The 18,748-nt window shown below is 49.1% G+C and overlaps 1 protein-coding gene across 1 annotated transcript; it reads left to right on the top strand.

Moving 5' to 3' along the window:
- Window positions 1-3,843: 3,843 nt before the first annotated feature.
- Window positions 3,844-15,406, top strand: Ptafr (platelet activating factor receptor). The gene is made up of 2 exons (XM_048350637.1): window positions 3,844-3,973; window positions 13,394-15,406. Exon 2 carries the CDS (start codon window positions 13,440-13,442, stop codon window positions 14,466-14,468), a length of 1,029 nt encoding a protein of 342 aa, XP_048206594.1. The 5' UTR covers window positions 3,844-3,973; window positions 13,394-13,439; the 3' UTR covers window positions 14,469-15,406.
- Window positions 15,407-18,748: the final 3,342 nt, after the last annotated feature.

The raw sequence follows: 18,748 nt of genomic DNA, 5'->3' as shown, positions 1-18,748 counted from the left end.
CTGAGTTCAAGCCCAATGACCAACCAAAAGAAAGCAAATATAAACACCAAAAGCATCAACCAATGCCTTTGGCAGGACACACACACACACACACACACACACACGCACGCACGCACGCACGCACACACACCCTAAACTACGGCCTCTCAGTTGCTTCCTAGAACAGCTCAGCCTGGTAATCTGGCAGCTGCTCTTGCCTCTCTGGCCCAGTGAACTGGGGGGGGGGGGGGGGGGGAAAGGAAGTGTGAAGTGGGGAGGGCATTGCAGATGAGTCTGGGCTTGCTCTAGGATAGAACCTCCTAGAAGCAGAACCTGTCCCTCCGCATTCCCCACTTCCTTAGCTCATCTAGTTCACCTATCTGCTTCCTTGCTGGAGCTGTTGGGAAGGAGCCTGGGGGTCTGGGGGAAGGCTCTGGGAGGCAGAACTTCATTTCCCCACCTGCTGGGTGTGCCTAGAGGCTGGGCTGTCCCTTTCTTGGTAGGGGGCACCTGGGGACAAGGCTGTCGCATCTCTTAGACTCTGGTCCTCCGCAGCCCCCTCTGTGGCCCTCTGATGTCTCCTCATGCTCCATGTCTTCTGAAAGCAGAAATGCCCTGATTCGTGGATGTGCCCAGGGAAGCTCAGGGTCCTAACAGTGCCTGGAACTTTCTCTAGGCCAGGTTCTTTTTGCTCTCAGACCAGAGACCCTGTTCTTTCCTTCTCTGTCACCCTAGGCTCACTCAGCATGAGGTGGGCCCAACCCAGTGTTGTTGACTGAGCCAGTGTGCAGACTTCCGGTTGAGTGTAAGTATTCCTGGTGGCTCTAAGGTTGTGGCCCACCAGAGGAGCTGGCTTCCTGGGGCCTCCTGACCTCAGATGCCCTGCCTACCCAGCAGATGCCCAGCTACTAATGCATCCTGCTGGATTAGAGGGTCACACACTGAGCTCTGGACCTGTCTCCTGCCTCCTTCTTACTCCCTACCCTGCTGCCGCAGCTGGCTGGAAGACAGTCCCGGCAACATGCTCAGAGGACCGCGACCCCTGAGAATCCTTGTCACCTCCTGGACCCCCAGCTTTACCATTGCTCAGGTAAGAGGCTGGTGGTCTGGGTGGAAGTGGCGGGCACTGCTGCTTTGCCCGGCTGCTTTCGCAAGGTCTCCAGGTACTCAGCGGGCAGGGCAGGGCCCAGTCTGGTCAGCCACACTATCTTCACTCTGTCCTATGTGTCCAGTGTTACCGAGGTGCTTCCTGTTCCAGAGGTTTCTCTTGTTCCTCCCTGTGTGCTTGCTTTGTGAGAGGAAGGCAACTCCCTGTCACGGGCTGCTTGCTGCCTTTCATCCTTCAGAACTTGGTTGGCTCTTTTAGGAGCTTTGCCTTTTTTTTTTTTTTTTTTTTTTTGGTCAGTTGTGGGGCTTAAACTCAGGGCCTGGGCGCTGTGAGCCTCTTTGTGCTGAAGGTTAGTGCTCTACCACTTGAGCCACAGTGCCACTTCTGAGCTTTGCCTTTTCATTTGGGATCTTAGGGTCAGGTTGTCAAGTTTTTTGGAAAACTCTCTTGGGATTTTAATGGAACAGCCGAATTTCTAAATTAAACTGGAAGGAATTTATCGATTTTTTTCCCTTCTTTTTCTGGTGCTGGTGCTTTAACTCAGTGTCTCACACTCTCCCTTAGCTTCTTCACTCAGGGCTGGTATTATTATTATCATTTTTATTTGCCAGTGATGGGACTTGAACTCTGAGCACTGTCCCTGAGCTTCTTTTGCACAAATGAATGCTCTACCACTTGAGCCACAGTGCCACTTCTGGCTTTTTTTTTTTTTTTTGAGTAGTCTATATGAGCATCTTATAGACTTTCCAGCCCAAGGCTGGCTTTGTACAATCCTCAAATTTCAGCCTCCTGAGTAGCTAGGACTACAGGTGTGGGCCACCTGCGCCTGGCTAGGGCTGGTGTTCTATCATTTGAGCCTCACCTGGGCCAGCTTTGAACCTCTATCCTCCTGGTTTCAACCTCCTGAGTAGTTAGGATTACAGGTATGAGCCATAGCTCACATTTCAAAATTTTACAAGCTTTAACTTTTACATGAATCAGCATGCCATCAGCATTCATGGTTACTGTGGCCTTTTGCCGGTCATTTCATAGCTTCCCAGGTGATATCATTTCTCTCTCTCTCTCTCTCTCTCTCTCTCTCTTTCTCTCTCTCTCTCTCGCCAGTCCTGAGGCTTGAACTCATGGCCTGAGTGCTGTCCCTGAGCCTCTTTGTGTTCAAGACTAGCACTCTACCACTTGAGTCACAGCACCCCCTCTGGCTTTTTCTGAGTAGTTTATTGGAGATAAGAGTCTCACAGGGGCTGGGGATATGGCCTAGTGGCAAGAGTGCCTGCCTCAGATACACGAGGCCCTAGGTTTGATTCCCCAGCACCACATATACAGAAAACGGCCAGAAGCGGTGCTGTGGCTCAAGCAGCAGAGTGCTAGCCTTGAGCGGGAAGAAGCCAGGGACAGTGCTCAGGCCCTGAGTCCAAGGCCCAGGACTGGCAAAAAAAAAAAGAGTCTCACAGACTTTCCTGCCCAGGCTGGCTTTGATCCTTGATTCTCAAATTTCAGCCTCCTGAGGAGCTAGGATTACAGGTGTGAGCCACTGGCTGGCTTCATTTTCCTTCTATCTACATTGAATAAGATCAAACACTTTAGCGGTAGTGTGCTTGCCTAGCATGCATGAGGCCCTAGATTCAATTCTTCAGCACCACATAAACAGAAAAAGCTGGAAGTGGCACTGTGACTCTCAACTGGTCCAGTGCTACCCTTGAGCAAAAGAAGCTCAGGGACAGTGCCCAGGCCCTGAGTTCAAGACCCAGGAGTGGGGGGGAAAAAATCAAGCACTTACTGTACCAGAAAGATGCTATCACAGAGAAATTACAGCCACCATTGTCCATTAACTAGCTTTGGAACAGCTTTCCTTTTCACAGTTAATCTAATCTGCGGAATCTAAATTGCTCAAATGCTGCTCAGGAAGCTTGGGTTAGTTGGCTGAATGAATGAGGTGAAGAGAGGGGAAACAAAGGCAAGGAGTCCTGGCTTATCTCTTCACTGCTCACTCAACTCCCCCTCACCTCCCCATCCTCAGATACACCTGTGTTTGCTCCTTTGCCTGTTTTCTCTCACTGCTTATCTCTTCACTTGTGTACGTGGCAGCACTCACTCAACTCCTTCCACCCCTATCCTCAGATTCACCCGTGTTCGCTCCTTTACCTGCTCTCTCTCACTCCTTGAACTCACCAAGTCCAGCTGAGACATGCAGACGAGGCCCCCCCTGCCCTGAGCCCTGCAGCTCTGAGCCCATCGCTTCTCTGCCCAGGTGCCTCTTGGTTCCCTCGGGATGCTCTGCTGACCACAGCTATCCTTCTTGCAGAGCAATGGCCGCTCCTTCTTTTCTCCTCCTTCCATCCCTTCTGTCCTCCATACAGATACGCAGGCCACAGGCTGCCCCCTCCCCCACGTCCCTCTCTCACCTCTTCTCTCCTGGGTCCCTCGTTTCTCTCATGTTGTACCTCGTTTCCCTCATGTTGTACCTCGTTTCCATCCATTGGTCTGGGTTGCTCCCTCCATCTCTGTCTCCGCCCTCTCTTCCTTCCTGACTCCCTCCCGCCTTCCTTCCAACACCACTGACTCATCTTGGGCCACTCATTGCTTCTGTTTCCTGACCTGGTGTCCATGCTGAGTGCACCTTCTGGAACTTTCCAGCTTTCTCTCTCCTGACAGCCGCTGCCCACCCCCTCCCGCTTCACTCCTGCACTGTATCCAGGGCTGGGCTCAGCTTGGACGTTCCTGTGGCAGCCGCTCGAGGGGCCCCGGGGTCACTGCATTTCCTCCTGGGGTGACTTGGCAGTAGTAGGCTGTGTTTCCTCACTTCTGCAATTGCCAGACACAGGCACAGAGGCTCTAGGGCTGGGGCCCACGCGTGGAGGGACACCTAGAACCCTGCTGCTGAGCCAGGTAAAGGGGGCATCCCAGCTGTGGCTGGCAAGGGGGGCAGGGGAGCTTATACAGCTGCCCCAGGATACATGTCAGCAAGAGGGTGGTTTTGTTTTTAAGGAACTTTCTGGCACCTTCATCGGGCCCAGTCTTATGGTCAGAAAAAACATTTGTGACTAAGTTTTCCAGGGAGCCCAGCACCCCTCTTGGGTTCTGTGAGGCCTAGGCGGTGCTGAGAGACCCGCAGACCCCTCCCTGGGAGGCCGTGAGAGCGATGAGAAGCGGCCTCTTACTTCCCAGGGACTAATGCTATCTGCCCTAGCTGTGTAATCTTGGCCAAGCTGGGCTCCCTCTCTGTGCCGTTTCCTAAAGGGTTGAATGAGGATAATGCTAGCTCTCCAGCAGGACTGTTTGGCGGTCAAGGAGACTTAGGAACTCACTGGCTGTGGGTCCCCAAAGATGAGGAAGAATCATTATTATTAGCACCAAGAATGAGACCCACAACCAGTGTGTCCCCATAAGGTCTCATGCTGGGGACACTGCCTAGGCTGCCACCTTTTGGGCTTCACTGGCAGAGTTAGGTGTGAGGCTGGTGAACTGGAGCCCCTGGCCAGGTACTTGCTCACCTGTGAAGGGTGAAGCACCCAGCATGCCCTCTGCAAGCTCTGACTCGATGCTTCGGCCGTGCTCAATGTTCTGAGTGCCTATGTATGGAAGCTGAGGAAGGTGACCATCAGAGAAGAGATGTCCTTATCTCAGCTAATTGATGATGGGTGACCCAGCTAGGGAAAGAAGTCAGCCTTAGAGGTGACTGGCCCTGGGCCCTGGGCCCTCAGTGGACCTCAGGTTTTGTTATTATGAGACAAGTTCCCATTCTGTAATCTAGGTTGGCTTTGAACTTGAAATCCTCCTGCCTTACTTTCTGCATGCTGGGCTTACAGGCATACACTACCAGGCTTGACTCACTAGGGTTGTTTTGGTTTCAGCTCTTGCCTATAAGCTGGGACCTTGGGGAAGTCAGGAGTCTTACGTTTCCCCTTTGCTGATTAGGAATTAAAGTACTGACCTAGCCAGTGTTGGTGCCTCATGCGTGTAACCCCAGCTACTCAGGAGGCTGAGATCACAGTTCAAAGCCAACCTGGGTAGGGAAGTCCATAAGTCTTCTTAACCCCAATTAACCACCAAAAGCCAGACATGGAGTGGTGGCTCAAGTGGTAGAGCACTAGCCTTAAACAAAAAAGTTCAGGGTCAGTGCCCAGGTTCTGAGTTTAAGACCAAGGACTGGAACAAAAAAGTAAAATGATCCTGGCCTTGTGGATTTGTAGGAGGATGAAGTAAGAGGCTGGGTGGGAAGTGTTTTGTTCATCATAAAATGGTGTGTGAACACAAGTAGCATGGTACTAATACACAATGATCCACAGTACTTTTTTTTTTCTTGTGCCAGTACTGGGGTTTGAACTCTGGGCCTGGGTGCTGTCTCTTAGCTTTTTCACTCCAAACTAGTGCTCTACCACTGGAAGCTCCATTTCTGACATTCCATGAGGAATCTGCAGTTCATGGCATTAACAAAATGGGTCCCCAGGACCGAGTGGTGTCAGGGGAGGAGGGGTCTGCTCAGAGGCAGGGGGGCTGTCTGTTCTGAGACCTCTTCCACCACTGTTGGAGAGGAGGAGGCCATTTTCATTTTTGGGGGGGGGTACACTCTTTTCTCCTGTACTGGGAACCCATCAGTGGATGGAGACTTGGGTTCAGGAGAGGCAGGAGCTGAGGTGGAGTCTGGGGACACTGCTAGGATGAGTGAGGAGCCAGGTCCCAAGGGTGAGCACTGGTTCCTGGCACAGGGGCCTCTCCTGTCAGCCTCTCTTGACCCAACGTCCTTAGCAGCTTGATGAGAGCGGAGAAGCGTGTGTGTGTGTGTGTGTGTGTGTGTGTGTGTGTGTGTGTGTGTGCTGGGGCTTGAATTCTGGGCCTGGGCACTGTTCCTTGGCTTTTCTCTTCAAGCCTGGCACTCTACCACTTGAGCCACAGTTTTACTTTGGGGTTTTGCTGGTTAGTTGGGGACAAAGGTCTCACGGATTAGTCTACGAGGGCTGTTTTCAAGCCTTACTCCTTAGCTTAGCCGCCTCTAGCCAGGACTCCTGTGGGAGCCACTGAGCCTTGTGATGAGCATTTTCTGAGGGCAGTTGCTAAAGGATGGGTTCATTGAGCTCTCTACTGTCACCGGCATGAACCCTGACTTTTTTTTTCCTGTCAGTCATGGGGCTTCAACTCAGAGCCTGGGCACTGTCCCTGAGTTTTTTTGCTCGAGGCTGGTGCTCTGCTTCTTTGAGCCACAGCTCACTTCTGGTTTTTAGATGGTTAATTGGAGATGAGTGACTTTCCTGCCTGGGCTGCCTTCAAATCATGATCCTCAGATCTCAGAGTCCTGAGTAATTCAGATTACAGGCTTGTGCCACTGGGGCATGGCTTTAAGCCTGACCTTATTGGTCATGGCAGAGGTCATTGTCTGGTGCTGTCATGACAGTCTTAGGGCGAGGTCTCAGGTCATCACAGTCCCAAGGCCATGCTGACACCCAGAAGGCCCTGGGCTCCTTATAACAATACAAATCACACCCAGCGAACAGAACCGGGCCTGGTGGCTCAAACTTGTAATCCTAGCTTCTCAGGAGGCCAAGCTCTGTGGTTCCCAGTTTGAAACCAGCCCTTGCAGACAAATCTAAGAGACTCTTATCTCTAATGAACCAGCAAGAAACCTGAAGTGGAGGTGTGGCTCAAGAGATAGAGTGCCAGCCTTAAGGGAAAAAGCTAAAGGGGGGTACAAGGTCCTGAGTTCAAGTCTCAGTACTGACACGAAACAAACAAAAACAAGAAATACCTATCCAGCACTATGAAAGATGTGACCATGTCCAAATTAGAGATGATAAAGGGTGACACTCTGGTTCCTGGGAAATTCTTGGGGAAGAATTTCCAGTGACAGCTTCCTGGCAACATGCAAATCCCACCCCCTCAGAATCCAGCCCAGGCTCTAGACTGCTTCACCTGCTCCATTCCTCAGCTACCGCATGCAATCTACAACTGTCTTCATACTTGTGATGAGATTAGGAGACGATTTGGGAAGGCCACCCCGTGGGGAAGGTTTTGTTGGCCCCACTTTCCAGATGAGGAAAGGGAGTTGGGGAGCCAAGGAGCAGGCAACTTGGAAGGAGCAGAGCCAAGGGTGCTGGCTCCAGGGCATGTATCTGAGGCCCTATGTCCTCCCCTGGGCCGGGCCCTGGGCTGGCTTCCAGGGCCCTGGCAGGACCTACGACTCCCAAGTTGGGAAGAAGTCCATGCAGTTCCTGGCAGAGCGGAGGCTGGTGCCAGTGCTGGGGTGGGAGGGCCCTGAGAAGCAAGTGCTCCTCACTTCTCTCTGCTCAGGCCCAACTCCACAGGGGCTTCCTCGGTCTTAGCAGTGTAATCTACATACATGGGTGCAAGGTAGCATTCAGTTCCCAGTGATGAGGAAAACTGAGGAACTCTGTTCCCAAGCCATCCTCCTATCTGGGGTACTAGAGTCTCCCTATGGGGTTCCATTCACCAATCAATGAATGTGACTAGCAGGTGCTACATTCTATACTGGTGACTGTGGGTGCCCTTGCCAATTTCCCTCAAGGTCAGGAAGCCAGCTCCCATGGTTGGTCTGTCAATTCCTCCCCCATCTGGGAGAAATGGTAATGAACCTACTAAGTGAGGGATTGTGTGTGTGTGTGTGTGTGTGTGTGTGTGTGTGTGTGTGTGCGCCAGTAGTAGGACTTGAACTAAGGGCTTCACACTCTTGATTAGCTTTTTCGCTCAAGGCTGGTGCTCTATTACGTGAACTACAGCTCCACTTCCAACTTTTTGCTGTTTAGCTGGAACAAGAGTTTCTTGGATGTGTCTGCCTGGGCTGGCTTCAACCACAATCCTCAGATCTCAGCCTCCTGACTATAGCTAGGGTAGCTGACTGTAGTGAGCTGCTGGTGCCTGGTTGGGTGAGGGATCTCAGGGGATGTGGCATAAAGGGGAAACAAGGGTCAGGATAGGAGGGAAAAATGAACTAGACAAGGAGGGAAAAACTGGGAGAAAGCAAGGGAAGGGGGGGCATCGTCCACAAAGAGATGCACTTTTTACCTGGCTTATGTAACCATAACCCCTCTGTGCATCACCTTTATAATAACCATGTAAAAATTAAAAAAAAAAAGAATAGGAGGTAACATTAATTGATCAGCTACTCTATTCCAAGCACTTTAGAGGTCTATCTGCCTTTAACCTCAGTTCAGTGATGATAATTTTCCCACTATATTTATAGGTGAGGACAGTGGGCTAGCTCTCAGGACTCTAGGAGCTGGGTGAGGCTAATTTGTCTATTAAGTGTACATTTCTTGAGTATTTGCTGTGAAGGAAGTCCTGTAATGGGCATTAGTGATTTGCTGATACCTTGTCTCTGAGGAATCCTGCTCAGGAGGGAAGGATTGGGCTGGGGATGTAGCTCAGAGGCAAATTGCTGGCAGTTCTTACGAGGCATTGTGCTATGGGCACCTGGGTGGCACCTCCGATTTTGCCTGGAGTAGAGGAGTAATATTAACAATAGCCAACATTCATCGAGCTCTCACTATAGACCAGGCATATTTTGTGTGTTTGTTTTTGTGTTTTTGAGATAAAGTCTTGCCCGGGCTGGCTTTGAACTTACAGTCCTTGTGTCTCAACCTCCTGAGTGCTAGGATTACAGGTGTAAGCCAGTTCTGAATGCAGGAAGAGGGGCTCACGCGGACCCTGTGTGTGTTCTACCCACCCCCACCTGCTGGCCCAGGCTCTGGGTGAATGCATCCTCGAGGTCTGCGGGGATGAGGGGGTTGGGAGGGCAAGGCGCTGCTGGGGCGGACACGTGGTCGAACTTGCATGTAGGCCTGATGTGTAGCTTATAAATATTTAGACATTCCAACTTCTGATTTCAACTGGCCCCCACAAATGTTAGGGGATGGCCGGCTGATGAACCCAGCTTCCCTACCCAGCTTCCACTTGCTTTTTCCGGTCACTGGTTCCTCTCCTCCAACCGGTGGTCCCGCCCACCACGCAATGGCCCCGCCCCTCCGACCAGTGGCCCCACCCCTCAGGCTGCCCAGACTTCCTGGGGGCCGTGGTCTCCTTCCAGACTCCCGAAGGGACCTGACCCCTCCCTCCACAGGATGGTGGTGGGAGCCCCAGAAGGCAGAATTCTCTGTTTCTATGAATGTTTACGGTTCTACCTCATCCCTAGCTAAGGGCTGGGGCTGGGCCAGTCCCCCAGCTTTGATCCATCAGGGCACTGTGTCCAACTGAGCCATCTCTACTTCTCCCTCCAAATACTCCTCCTCCTCGGAGCTTTTGAAAGCTTTGTTGGCAGTGGCCAGAGGCAGAGTCTGGAGCCGGTGGGAGAGGCAGCACAGGGTCAGTGCTACCCACAGTCTAGTCCTCTGTCTCCCGACAGCAGGGCTCCTGTGGGGGTGTGGGCATGCACACACACACACACACACACACACACACACACACACACACACACACACACAGCTTCCAATTACTTAAAACATATGTGAGTCAGGCTTGGTTCTTCCAGCATTAACTGAGAGTTTGAGGCCAGCCTGGCTACATAGTGACACTCTGCTTCAAAATCATTCATACATACATACATATATGCATACATACTTTTTTTTTTTTTTTTTGCCAGTTCTGGGGCTTGAACTCAGGGTCTGGGCACTGTACCTGAGCTTCTTTGGCTCAAGGCTAGCACTCTACCATTTGAGCCACAGCACCACTTCTGGTTTTCTGGTGGTTGGAGATAAGAATCTCATCGATTTTCCTGCCAGGGCTGGCTTTGAACCAGATCTCAGCCTCCTGAGTAGCTAGGATTACAGGTGTAAGCAAGCCACTGACATCTGGAAAGAATATGTTTCTTTTTGGACAATGTCACCCTTCCCTTACTCTCTCCCAAAAGGCTCTTTAGGGCCAGTTCTGCAAATATGACAAGGTTCTCCCCTACCAGAACATAATGCACTTATTTGCACTACAGGACTTTGGTGCACCATACCTTTTATCGGGAATACATTTCCTTTAAATCTCTTTGCTCAATTTTTTAAGATTTTTTAGCCTGGGAAAGATACAGGTTTGCAGATCCCTAAAGCTAATACAATTTGAGGGCGTATCTTCAAAGAGAAGACACTAAGTTACAAATACAATATTAGATAAAGGTCCTATGAGGAGGGAGAGACTTAAGCATCATTGACTTTGTGGTAGCTCTGCCTCTGGTTTCATTTGTTGCGTCCTCTGAGAAGTACCCTACCCAATTTTGATTGTCCCCCTACCCAATTTTTACTGTGACATTTTAAATGTTCATATATTAAAGTTACCAATTTTAAATTATTTTCTTCTTCTTCTATTATTATTATTATTATTGGAGCTGAGGATCAAACCCAGAGCCTGGTGTACCCTAGGGATTTACCACTGAATTCTACCATAATTTCTCACATCATTATTATTATTTATATTTTGTGCTAGTATTGGGATTTGAACTCAGGGCATGGGCACAGTCCTTTAGCTTTTCCCACTCAAGACCAGTGCTCTACCACTTGAGTCACCCTCTTGAGCAGCTAAAATTACATGCCTGAGCCACCAGCACCTGGCTACAAAAAATGTTTGTAATATTTAAAAAATCTATTTCATCACTAGAAATGATATATATATATATATATATATATATTTTTTTTTTTTTTTTGCCAGTCCTGGGCTGTGAACTCAGGGCCTGAGCACTGTCCCTGGCTTCTTTTTTGCTCAAGGCTAGCACTCTGCCACTTGAGCTACAGCACCACTTCTGGCCATTTTCTGTATATGTGGTGCTGAGGAATCGAACCCAGGGCCTCATGTATAAGAGGCAAGCACTCTTGCCACTAGGCCATATTCCCAGCCCCTAGAAATGATATTTCTGCAGTGGTAAGAATGGAATCCATGGGCTAGGAATATGGCCTAGTAGTGGTAGAGTGCTCGCCTTGCATACATGAAATCCTGGGTTTGATTCCTCAGCACCACATATATAGAAAAAGCCAGAAGTGGTGCTGTGGCTCAAGTAGTAGAGTGCTAGCCTTGAGCAAAAAGGAGCTAGGGACAGTGCTCAGGTCTTGAGTTCAAGCCCCAGGACTGGCAAAAAACAAAACAAAACAAAAAGAATGGAACCCAGGACTTTGCAAAGGCTACCACTAAGCTTCAGGTTTTAGAGATAAATTTGTAAAAGCACATTATACAGAAAGGAGAAAAACATTGCCAATCCATTGGAAGATGTCATTGATTTTAGTTTTGAAAATACTGGGCTGGAGATTTAATTCAGAGGTAGAGTGCTTGCCTGAAATTATGAGGTCTAAAGTGGTTTTATTTTTAGCACTGAATAAAAAAATAAGAAGGGAGAAGATAGAGGGAGGGATGGAAGGAGGAAAGAGGAGTAGGAAGAGCATAGCTCAAGGTCCTAGGTTCTATTCCCAGCACTGAAAAAAAAGGAAGGAAGGAAAGAAGGGAGAAAAGAAGGAAGGGAGGGAGGAATGAAGGAAGGAAAGAAGGAAGGATGGAGGGAAATAAAGGAAGAAAAGAACAAAGAAATAAAGGGAAGGAAGGAAAGAAAGAAAGAAAGAAAGAGAAAGAGAGAGAGAAAGAAAGAAAGAAAGAAAGAAAGAAAGAAAGAAAGAAAGAAAGAAAGAAAGGACGGTATTGTAGTTCACATCTATGATCCCAACAATTGTGAGGTGGAGGCAGGAGGATCAAAAGTTTGAGGCTAGCATGGGCTACATAGAGAGTTCAAGTCCAACTTGTCTCAAGAAAAAAAAAAAGCAAAGCAAAAGTATTGTAATCCTAGATACTCAGAAGACTGTAATCTGAGGTGGTTCAAAGCCAATCCAGGCAGAAAATCTGTGAGACTCTTTTATCTTCAATGAACTACTAAAAAGCCAGAAATGGCGCTGTGGCTTAAAGTTGTTGAGCATTAGCCTTGAACACAAATGCCCAAGGACAGTGCCCAGGCCCTGAGGTCAAAGCCCAGGAATGGTATAAAAAAGAAAATAATAAAAGTGACTGTCTTAGTTTATAAGTACTATTATAACAGAATACTTGAGTACTTGAAACTGGGTCATTTATAAAGAATAAAAATTCATTTCTCGGGCTGGGGATATGGCCTAGTGGCAAAAGCGCTTGCCTTGTATACTTGAAGCCCTGGGTTCGATTCCCCAGCACCACATATACAGAAAATGGCCAGAAGTGGCGCTGTGACTCAAGTGGCAGAGTGCTAGCCTTGAGCAAAAAGAAGCCAGGGACAGTGCTCAGGCCCTGAGTCCAAGGCCCAGGACTGGCAAAAAATAAATAAATAAATAAATAAATAAATAAAAAATCATTTCTCCTAGTTCCGAAGACTGGGCACTCAAGGTCAAGGTTCTCTGTGTGTTAAGGACTGACTCTGCTTCCAAGATGACATTTTGAACACATGTCCTCACCATATGGAAAGTATAAAAAGGCCAAAAGGTCAAGAGCATACTCGCCCTTTAACCTTGAGTCTTCCAGCAGGGCACTAATCTTCCTGGTAAGGAAACCGAGCCTCTTCATACTGTTGGTGGAAGATGAAGTTTCCACGTGGACCAACACTGCCCTCAACATGGCCTCTCTCACCATATCAAGGGATTGGTGAACTAGGATGTTCCCTCTTGGCTTGTATTTTATTTTTTGTTGGTCATGGGGCTTCAACTCATGGTGCAGTCCTTGATCGTTACATTTATTCAAGGCCGGCATTCTACCACTTTGAGCCACAGTGCCACTTCCAATTTCCTGGGGGTTAATTGGAGGGAATCGTCTCACAGACTTTCCTGCCTGTGTGATTGTCAGATCTCAGCCTCCTGAGTAACTTGTATTACAGGCGTGAGCCACTGGTGCCCCAGACTCTCTTGGCTTTTTTTTTTTTTTTTTTTCAGCTTCTGTTTTTTGCCAGTCCTGGGGCTTGCCAGCCCTAGCTTCTTTTTCGCTCAAGGCTAGCACTCTACCACTTGAGCCACAGCACCACTTCTGGCTTTTTCTATATATGTGGTGCTGAGGAATCGAACCCAGGGCTTCATGTATACAAGGCAAGCACTCTACCACTAGGCCATATTCCCAGCCCTTGGCTTCTTATTTTATGTTATTTTTATTTTGACAGTCTGGGGGCTTGAACTCAGGGCCTGAGCACTGTCCCTGAGCTTCTTTTGCTCAAGGCAAACACTCTACCACTTGAGCCACAGTGCCACTTCTGGCTTTCTCTGTGTATGTGGTACTGAGGAATTGAACCCAGGGCTTCATGCATGCAATGCAAGCACTCTATCGCTAAGCCACATTCCCAGCCCCTCTTGGCTTCTTATTTACCACAATTTTTGTGTGATCTTCTAGGCACAGCCAGGGTCCTATGACCCACTGACCCTTATAGTCCAGAGCAATGGAGCTCAATGACTCCTCCCGGGTGGATTCTGAGTTTCGATACACTCTCTTCCCCATCGTTTATGGCATCATCTTTGTGCTGGGGGTGATCTCCAATGGCTACGTGCTCTGGGTCTTTGCCCGCCTGTACCCTTCCAAGAAACTAAATGAGATCAAGATCTTCATGGTGAACCTCACCGTGGCTGACCTGCTCTTCTTGATCACGCTGCCACTGTGGATTGTCTACTATTACCACCAGGGAAACTGGATTCTACCCAAATTCCTGTGCAATGTGGCCGGCTCCTTCTTCTTTATTAATACCTACTGCTCTGTGGCCTTCTTGGGCGTGATCACCTACAATCGCTTCCAGGCGGTGACACATCCCATCAAGACAGCTCAGGCCACCACTCGCAAACGGGGCATCTCCTTATCCCTGGTTATCTGGGTGGCCACCCTGGCCGCTGCCTCCTACTACCTGGTCCAGGATGAGACCAACTCAGTCCTCAATAAGGCTGGCACAGAAAACATCACCCGCTGCTTTGAGCACTACGAGCAGGGCAACGTGTCAGTCCTGGTCATCCACATCTTCATCGTGTTTGCCTTCTTCCTGGTCTTCCTCATCATCCTGTCCTGCAATGTGGTCATCATCCGCACGCTGCTGGCGCAGCCCGTACAGCAGCACCGGACTGCGGAAGTCAAGCGCCGAGCGCTCTGGATGGTCTGCACTGTCCTGGGGGTCTTTATCATCTGCTTTGTGCCACACCACGTGGTGCAGCTGCCCTGGACCCTGGCGGAGTTGGGCTACTACACCAATTTCCATCAGGCTATTAATGACGCCCATCAAGTCACCCTCTGCCTTCTTAGCACAAATTGCGTCTTAGACCCTGTCATCTACTGCTTCCTCACCAAGAAATTTCGCAAACACCTCAGTGAAAAGTTTTACAGCATACGCAGCAGCAGCCGCAAGTGCTCCCGGGTCACCACGGACACTGCCACGGACATGGTCATGACCCTCCACCAGATGCCTGTTGCTTCCCTTAAAAATTAGTTCCTGATGGCTGGGGTCAGGCCCCAGGGTCCTCTCACCCCTGGGTGTCACTGACTGAGCTGGGTCACTTCCCTGGCTGCTAGTGGCCCTGGCTGGTGGCTCAAGCAGGGCTGATGGCTGTACCAGACTGCTGGAAAGATCTAGAAGTTGGAGGTGCTCCTTCACTTGCCTCTGGGCACTTACTTTGTTAAGTCTGAGCCCAGGGGAGCTGCTGGCATGAGAAGGAGCAGCAGAGCTGGGTGTAGAACTTGGGGGCCTGACTTGATTCTCCCCACTAGGGCCACACAGCCTAAGCCTTGGGCAATGACTTCCAAGTGCTATAGGCAGAAACACTGGATGTGGAAGGATCTAGAGGCAGCAGTTGGGTCTAGGGTGGAGTCACCTCTTTCCACTCATAGGCACAAGTGATTGTGACAATTGTCAGGGAGGTGGCTTGGTGGGATCTTTAGGTTACCCCACAATCTGTCTGGAAGGTACACAGTGAAGACAAATATGGACAGACCCACAGCTGGCAGGGGAGTTTGGCTCTAGAGGCAGCTCTCTGCACAGGCCTCGTCCCTGGCTTAGGTCAGCTCTGAGGAGGTCAAAGGGCCACCACACCCACCTTCTTTCTTTGTGGCAGTCCTCCCTACTAGGGAGAAGAGGCTGTAAAAACTAGATTTGGATTTGTCCAGGCCAGGGCACCTCCCTGGGAATAGGCACTGGGCTGGACCGTGCCTCAGGCTTCCTGGAGACTGCTCCTTTTTTGGGGAGACCCTCTTACCCCAGATTCTAGGATGTAGCAGGGACAGGAACAGACCCTCAAGCTGGAAAGTGTTAGTTCCCTTTAGGGTCTCTAGAGACCTGTTTGTGATTTTTTTTTTCAGTACTAGGGTTTGAACTCAGGACCTTGCTCTAGGCAAGCACTCTACCACTTGAGCCATTGTCCAGCCTGTTTTGCCTTAGCTGTTTATCAGATGAGATCTCATACTTTGTTTTCTGTTTGTTTGTTTGTTTTTTGGTTGTTGTAGTTGTTCAGTCCTGGGGCTTGAACTCAGGGCCTGGGCTCTGTCCCTGAACCTCTTTGGGCTCAAGGTGAGCACTCTACCACTTGAGCCACAGCCCCACTTCTGACTTTTTCTGAGTAGTTTATTGGAGATGAGTGTCTCATGGACTTTTTTGCCCTGTCTGGCTTTGAACCATGATCCTCAGATCTCAAGCTCTTGAGTGGTTAGGATTACAGGCATGAGCCTGTAATTTTTTATTTTTATTTTTTAGCCAGTCCTGGGCCTTGAACTCAGGGCCTGAGCACTTTCCCTGGCTTCTTTTTGCTCAAGGCTAGCACTCTGCCACTTGAGCCACAGCGCCACTTCTGGCCATTTTCTATATATGTGGTGCTGAGGAATCGAACCCAGGGCTTCATGTATATGAGGCAAGCACTCTTGCCCACTAGGCCATATTCCTAGCCCCAAGCCTGTAATTTTTTTAAATTTACTTTTATTTATTTATTTTTTTGCCAGTCCAGGGGCTTGGGACTTGGGGCCTGAGCACTGTCCCTGTCTTCTTTTTGCTCAAGGCTAGCACTCTACCTCTTGAGTACAGCACCACTTGTGGCTTTTTCTGTTTATGTGGTGCTGAGGAAATTGAATCCAGGGCTTCATGCATACTAGGCAAGCACTCTACTACTAAGCCACGTTCTCAGACAAGAAATTCTGCTTTTATAGTTTACTTTGGTGTCCCCATGAATTTGGGACATGCTTTTCCCATATACCAGACCATCAATGGCTTTAGTGTCACACAGACTTAAGTTCAAGTGTTAACTTTGTTACTTCTTGTCCAGGGATTGGGCAGTCAATTCTCTACCTCTTAGCATTGTTACTTGTGAAGTAAAAGCTATTGCCTGGGGTTATGAGCAGCAGATGCCCTACAGAGATAACTCTTGTTGGGGTGATTGCTCATCCCTCATCCTCCCCATTTCTAAGTATCTAGCAAAAGGGAGAGAGGAACATCTAGGGCTAAGGGGGCTTATTGGGACTTTGCAGACATGTCCCCAAACGCACAAATTGTGGGGCTATGAATGTGTCTACCTGTGTGTCTGTGTGTAGGGGTGGCCACCTGCAAGAAGGTAATAGAAGCTGGGTGCCGGGAGCTCACACCTGTTATCCTAGCTACTCAGGAGGCTGAGATCTGAGTGTTGTGATTAAAGGCCAGCTAGGGTAGGCAAGTCCATGAGACCTTAATGACCCTTCTCTGAGAGAGGGTGTGCAGAGCAAACCATGGGAGCCTGCAAGGAAGAGGGGCCCAGGCTTTGGGGCAAGCTGGCTTTCCCACAGTCCTCCCTGTCAGTTCTGGGAGAGGCCCCTGTCCAGTTGTCTTCTCTTCCCAAGCTGATTTGAATGGCTAAGTATTACTTGCAACCTAAAAAAACTCTGTCTGATGCCTCACATTCCTGAAGACCAGTCATTTGCATATCCCTTGCCATTTTTACAGTATTCATGCATTGTGTATGTTGACTTAATAAATACTTTGTTTAAATTGACTCTATTCAAAACAAAACTTTAAAATGAAGACAAATACCACCTACCACAAGTAGAATGTAGATGTAGAATGTACACGTGTACACGTAAGCATGAAAGCATCTTTATAAAAAATGCCTCTCCACCACCAAAACAAACAGACAAACAAATTTAAAAAACAACCCTAACTTTGGGCTTCTTAGGTTAGAGGTGTGGCTCAAGCAATACAGCCCTTACCCAGCAAGTGAGAAGCCCTGAGTTCAAACACCATATAGTGAAAAACATTTTTTTTCTCTGTGTGTTTTGTCTGAAGTTACTTCATCTGCTCCAGGACCTTGCATAGAAGACCTCAGGTCCTCGTGTCGTCATGAGTGTAAAGCGCCAATGTCTGCATCCAGTAAGTGCTCAATAAACACTGACAGTCAGACACTGGTGCTTGTAATACTAGCTACTTAGGAGGCTGAGGTTTGCAGCCAGCTGGGGAAAGAAAGTCCATGAGACTCTCCAATTAAGCAGCCAAAAGCCAAAAGTGTAGGTGTGACTTAAGTAGTAGAGCACCAGCCTTGAGTGAAAAAGCTAAGGGAGTGTGCTTTGGCTCTGAGTTCAAGCCTCATTACCAACACAGGCAAACACACACACACACACACACACACACACACACACACACACAGAGTTGAGTCAGGAAAATTCTTTACACATGTGGGATTTTGGTGTGCATAGCCTGTTCTGAGGTAAGGTGACAAGGCGACCCAGTGAGCCAGGAACAAGTGTCCTTTTGTTTTTTGGTCAGTCATGGGACTTGAACTCAGGGCCTGGGTGCTGTCCCTGAAATTTTTTTTTTTTGTGCTCAAGGCTAGTAGTGTCCTACCACTGAGCCACAGTTCCACTCCCAGTTTTCTGGTGCTTAAATGGAATCAGAATCTCATGGCTTTTTCTGTTTGGGCTGACTTTGAACTGTAGTCCTCAGATCTCAGCCTCCTGAGTAGCTGGGATTACAGGTGTGAGCCACTGGCACCTGGCTTTTTATCCTACAGATGTTGGCTGATCTGCCACATGCTCCAGGGTCAAGTCAGAAAGAGCCAAGACCCCACCTTGTGTCTAGCTAAGGGCCCATGTGTGAAATTAACGTAGAGTGGTTCAGTTTGCTATGTGCTGCGCACAGGGCCTGCGTGGTTCCACTGTGAGCATTTGTTTCACCTTTGTCAGCCACGTGGGGGGTGTTCACACCACAGGAATGAGCAAAAGCTACAAATTAGGGATATTATCCTTTGACTCTCAGCTCTGTCTCTCTATGACCCTGGGCAATCAATTCATGTCCTGAGATTTGGTTTCCCTATTTGTAAAATGGGCATAATCCTGCCTGTTCCTTTCTCATCCCTCTCCTTGGAAGAAGGAGAATTTGATACTTAAGATGGGCATTGCTTTTTATTTTATTTTTTTACAGTACGAGGCTCTGATCTCAGGGCCTTGTGCTTATTCAGCTTGTTTGCTTGCTTGGCTCCAGCTTTACCACTTGGGCCATCCCTCCAGTCCTCTCTTTTTGCTGGTTAACTGGAGGTCCTCTCAGCTTCCTGAGTACCTGTGATTTCAGTCCTGAACCACTGATAGCTGGCTGCATTGATTGTCCTTGGATGCCAGGGAGCCCGCAGCAATTCAGCTGCTAACCATGGACAGTTCTTCCAGCTCTCCATCTCCTCAGCTGGGGCCAATGATGCCCAGGCTGGGCCTTGCCAGAGGGGGCCCCATCCCTGAAGTAACTTTACACACGTTTGTTACGCATTCTGT

This window comes from Perognathus longimembris, chromosome 7 (genome assembly GCF_023159225.1).
Source record: "Perognathus longimembris pacificus isolate PPM17 chromosome 7, ASM2315922v1, whole genome shotgun sequence".
In the NCBI taxonomy this organism is placed as follows: Eukaryota; Metazoa; Chordata; class Mammalia; order Rodentia; family Heteromyidae; genus Perognathus; species Perognathus longimembris.
Note: the sequence above shows the minus strand (reverse complement) of the source record. Positions and strands in the feature narration are given on the sequence as shown.

Bases quoted from the DNA above. Each gene is read 5' to 3' on its own strand.
- Ptafr (XM_048350637.1), top strand. From the start codon at position 13,440: ATGGAGCTCAATGACTCCTCCCGGGTGGATTCTGAGTTTCGATACACT.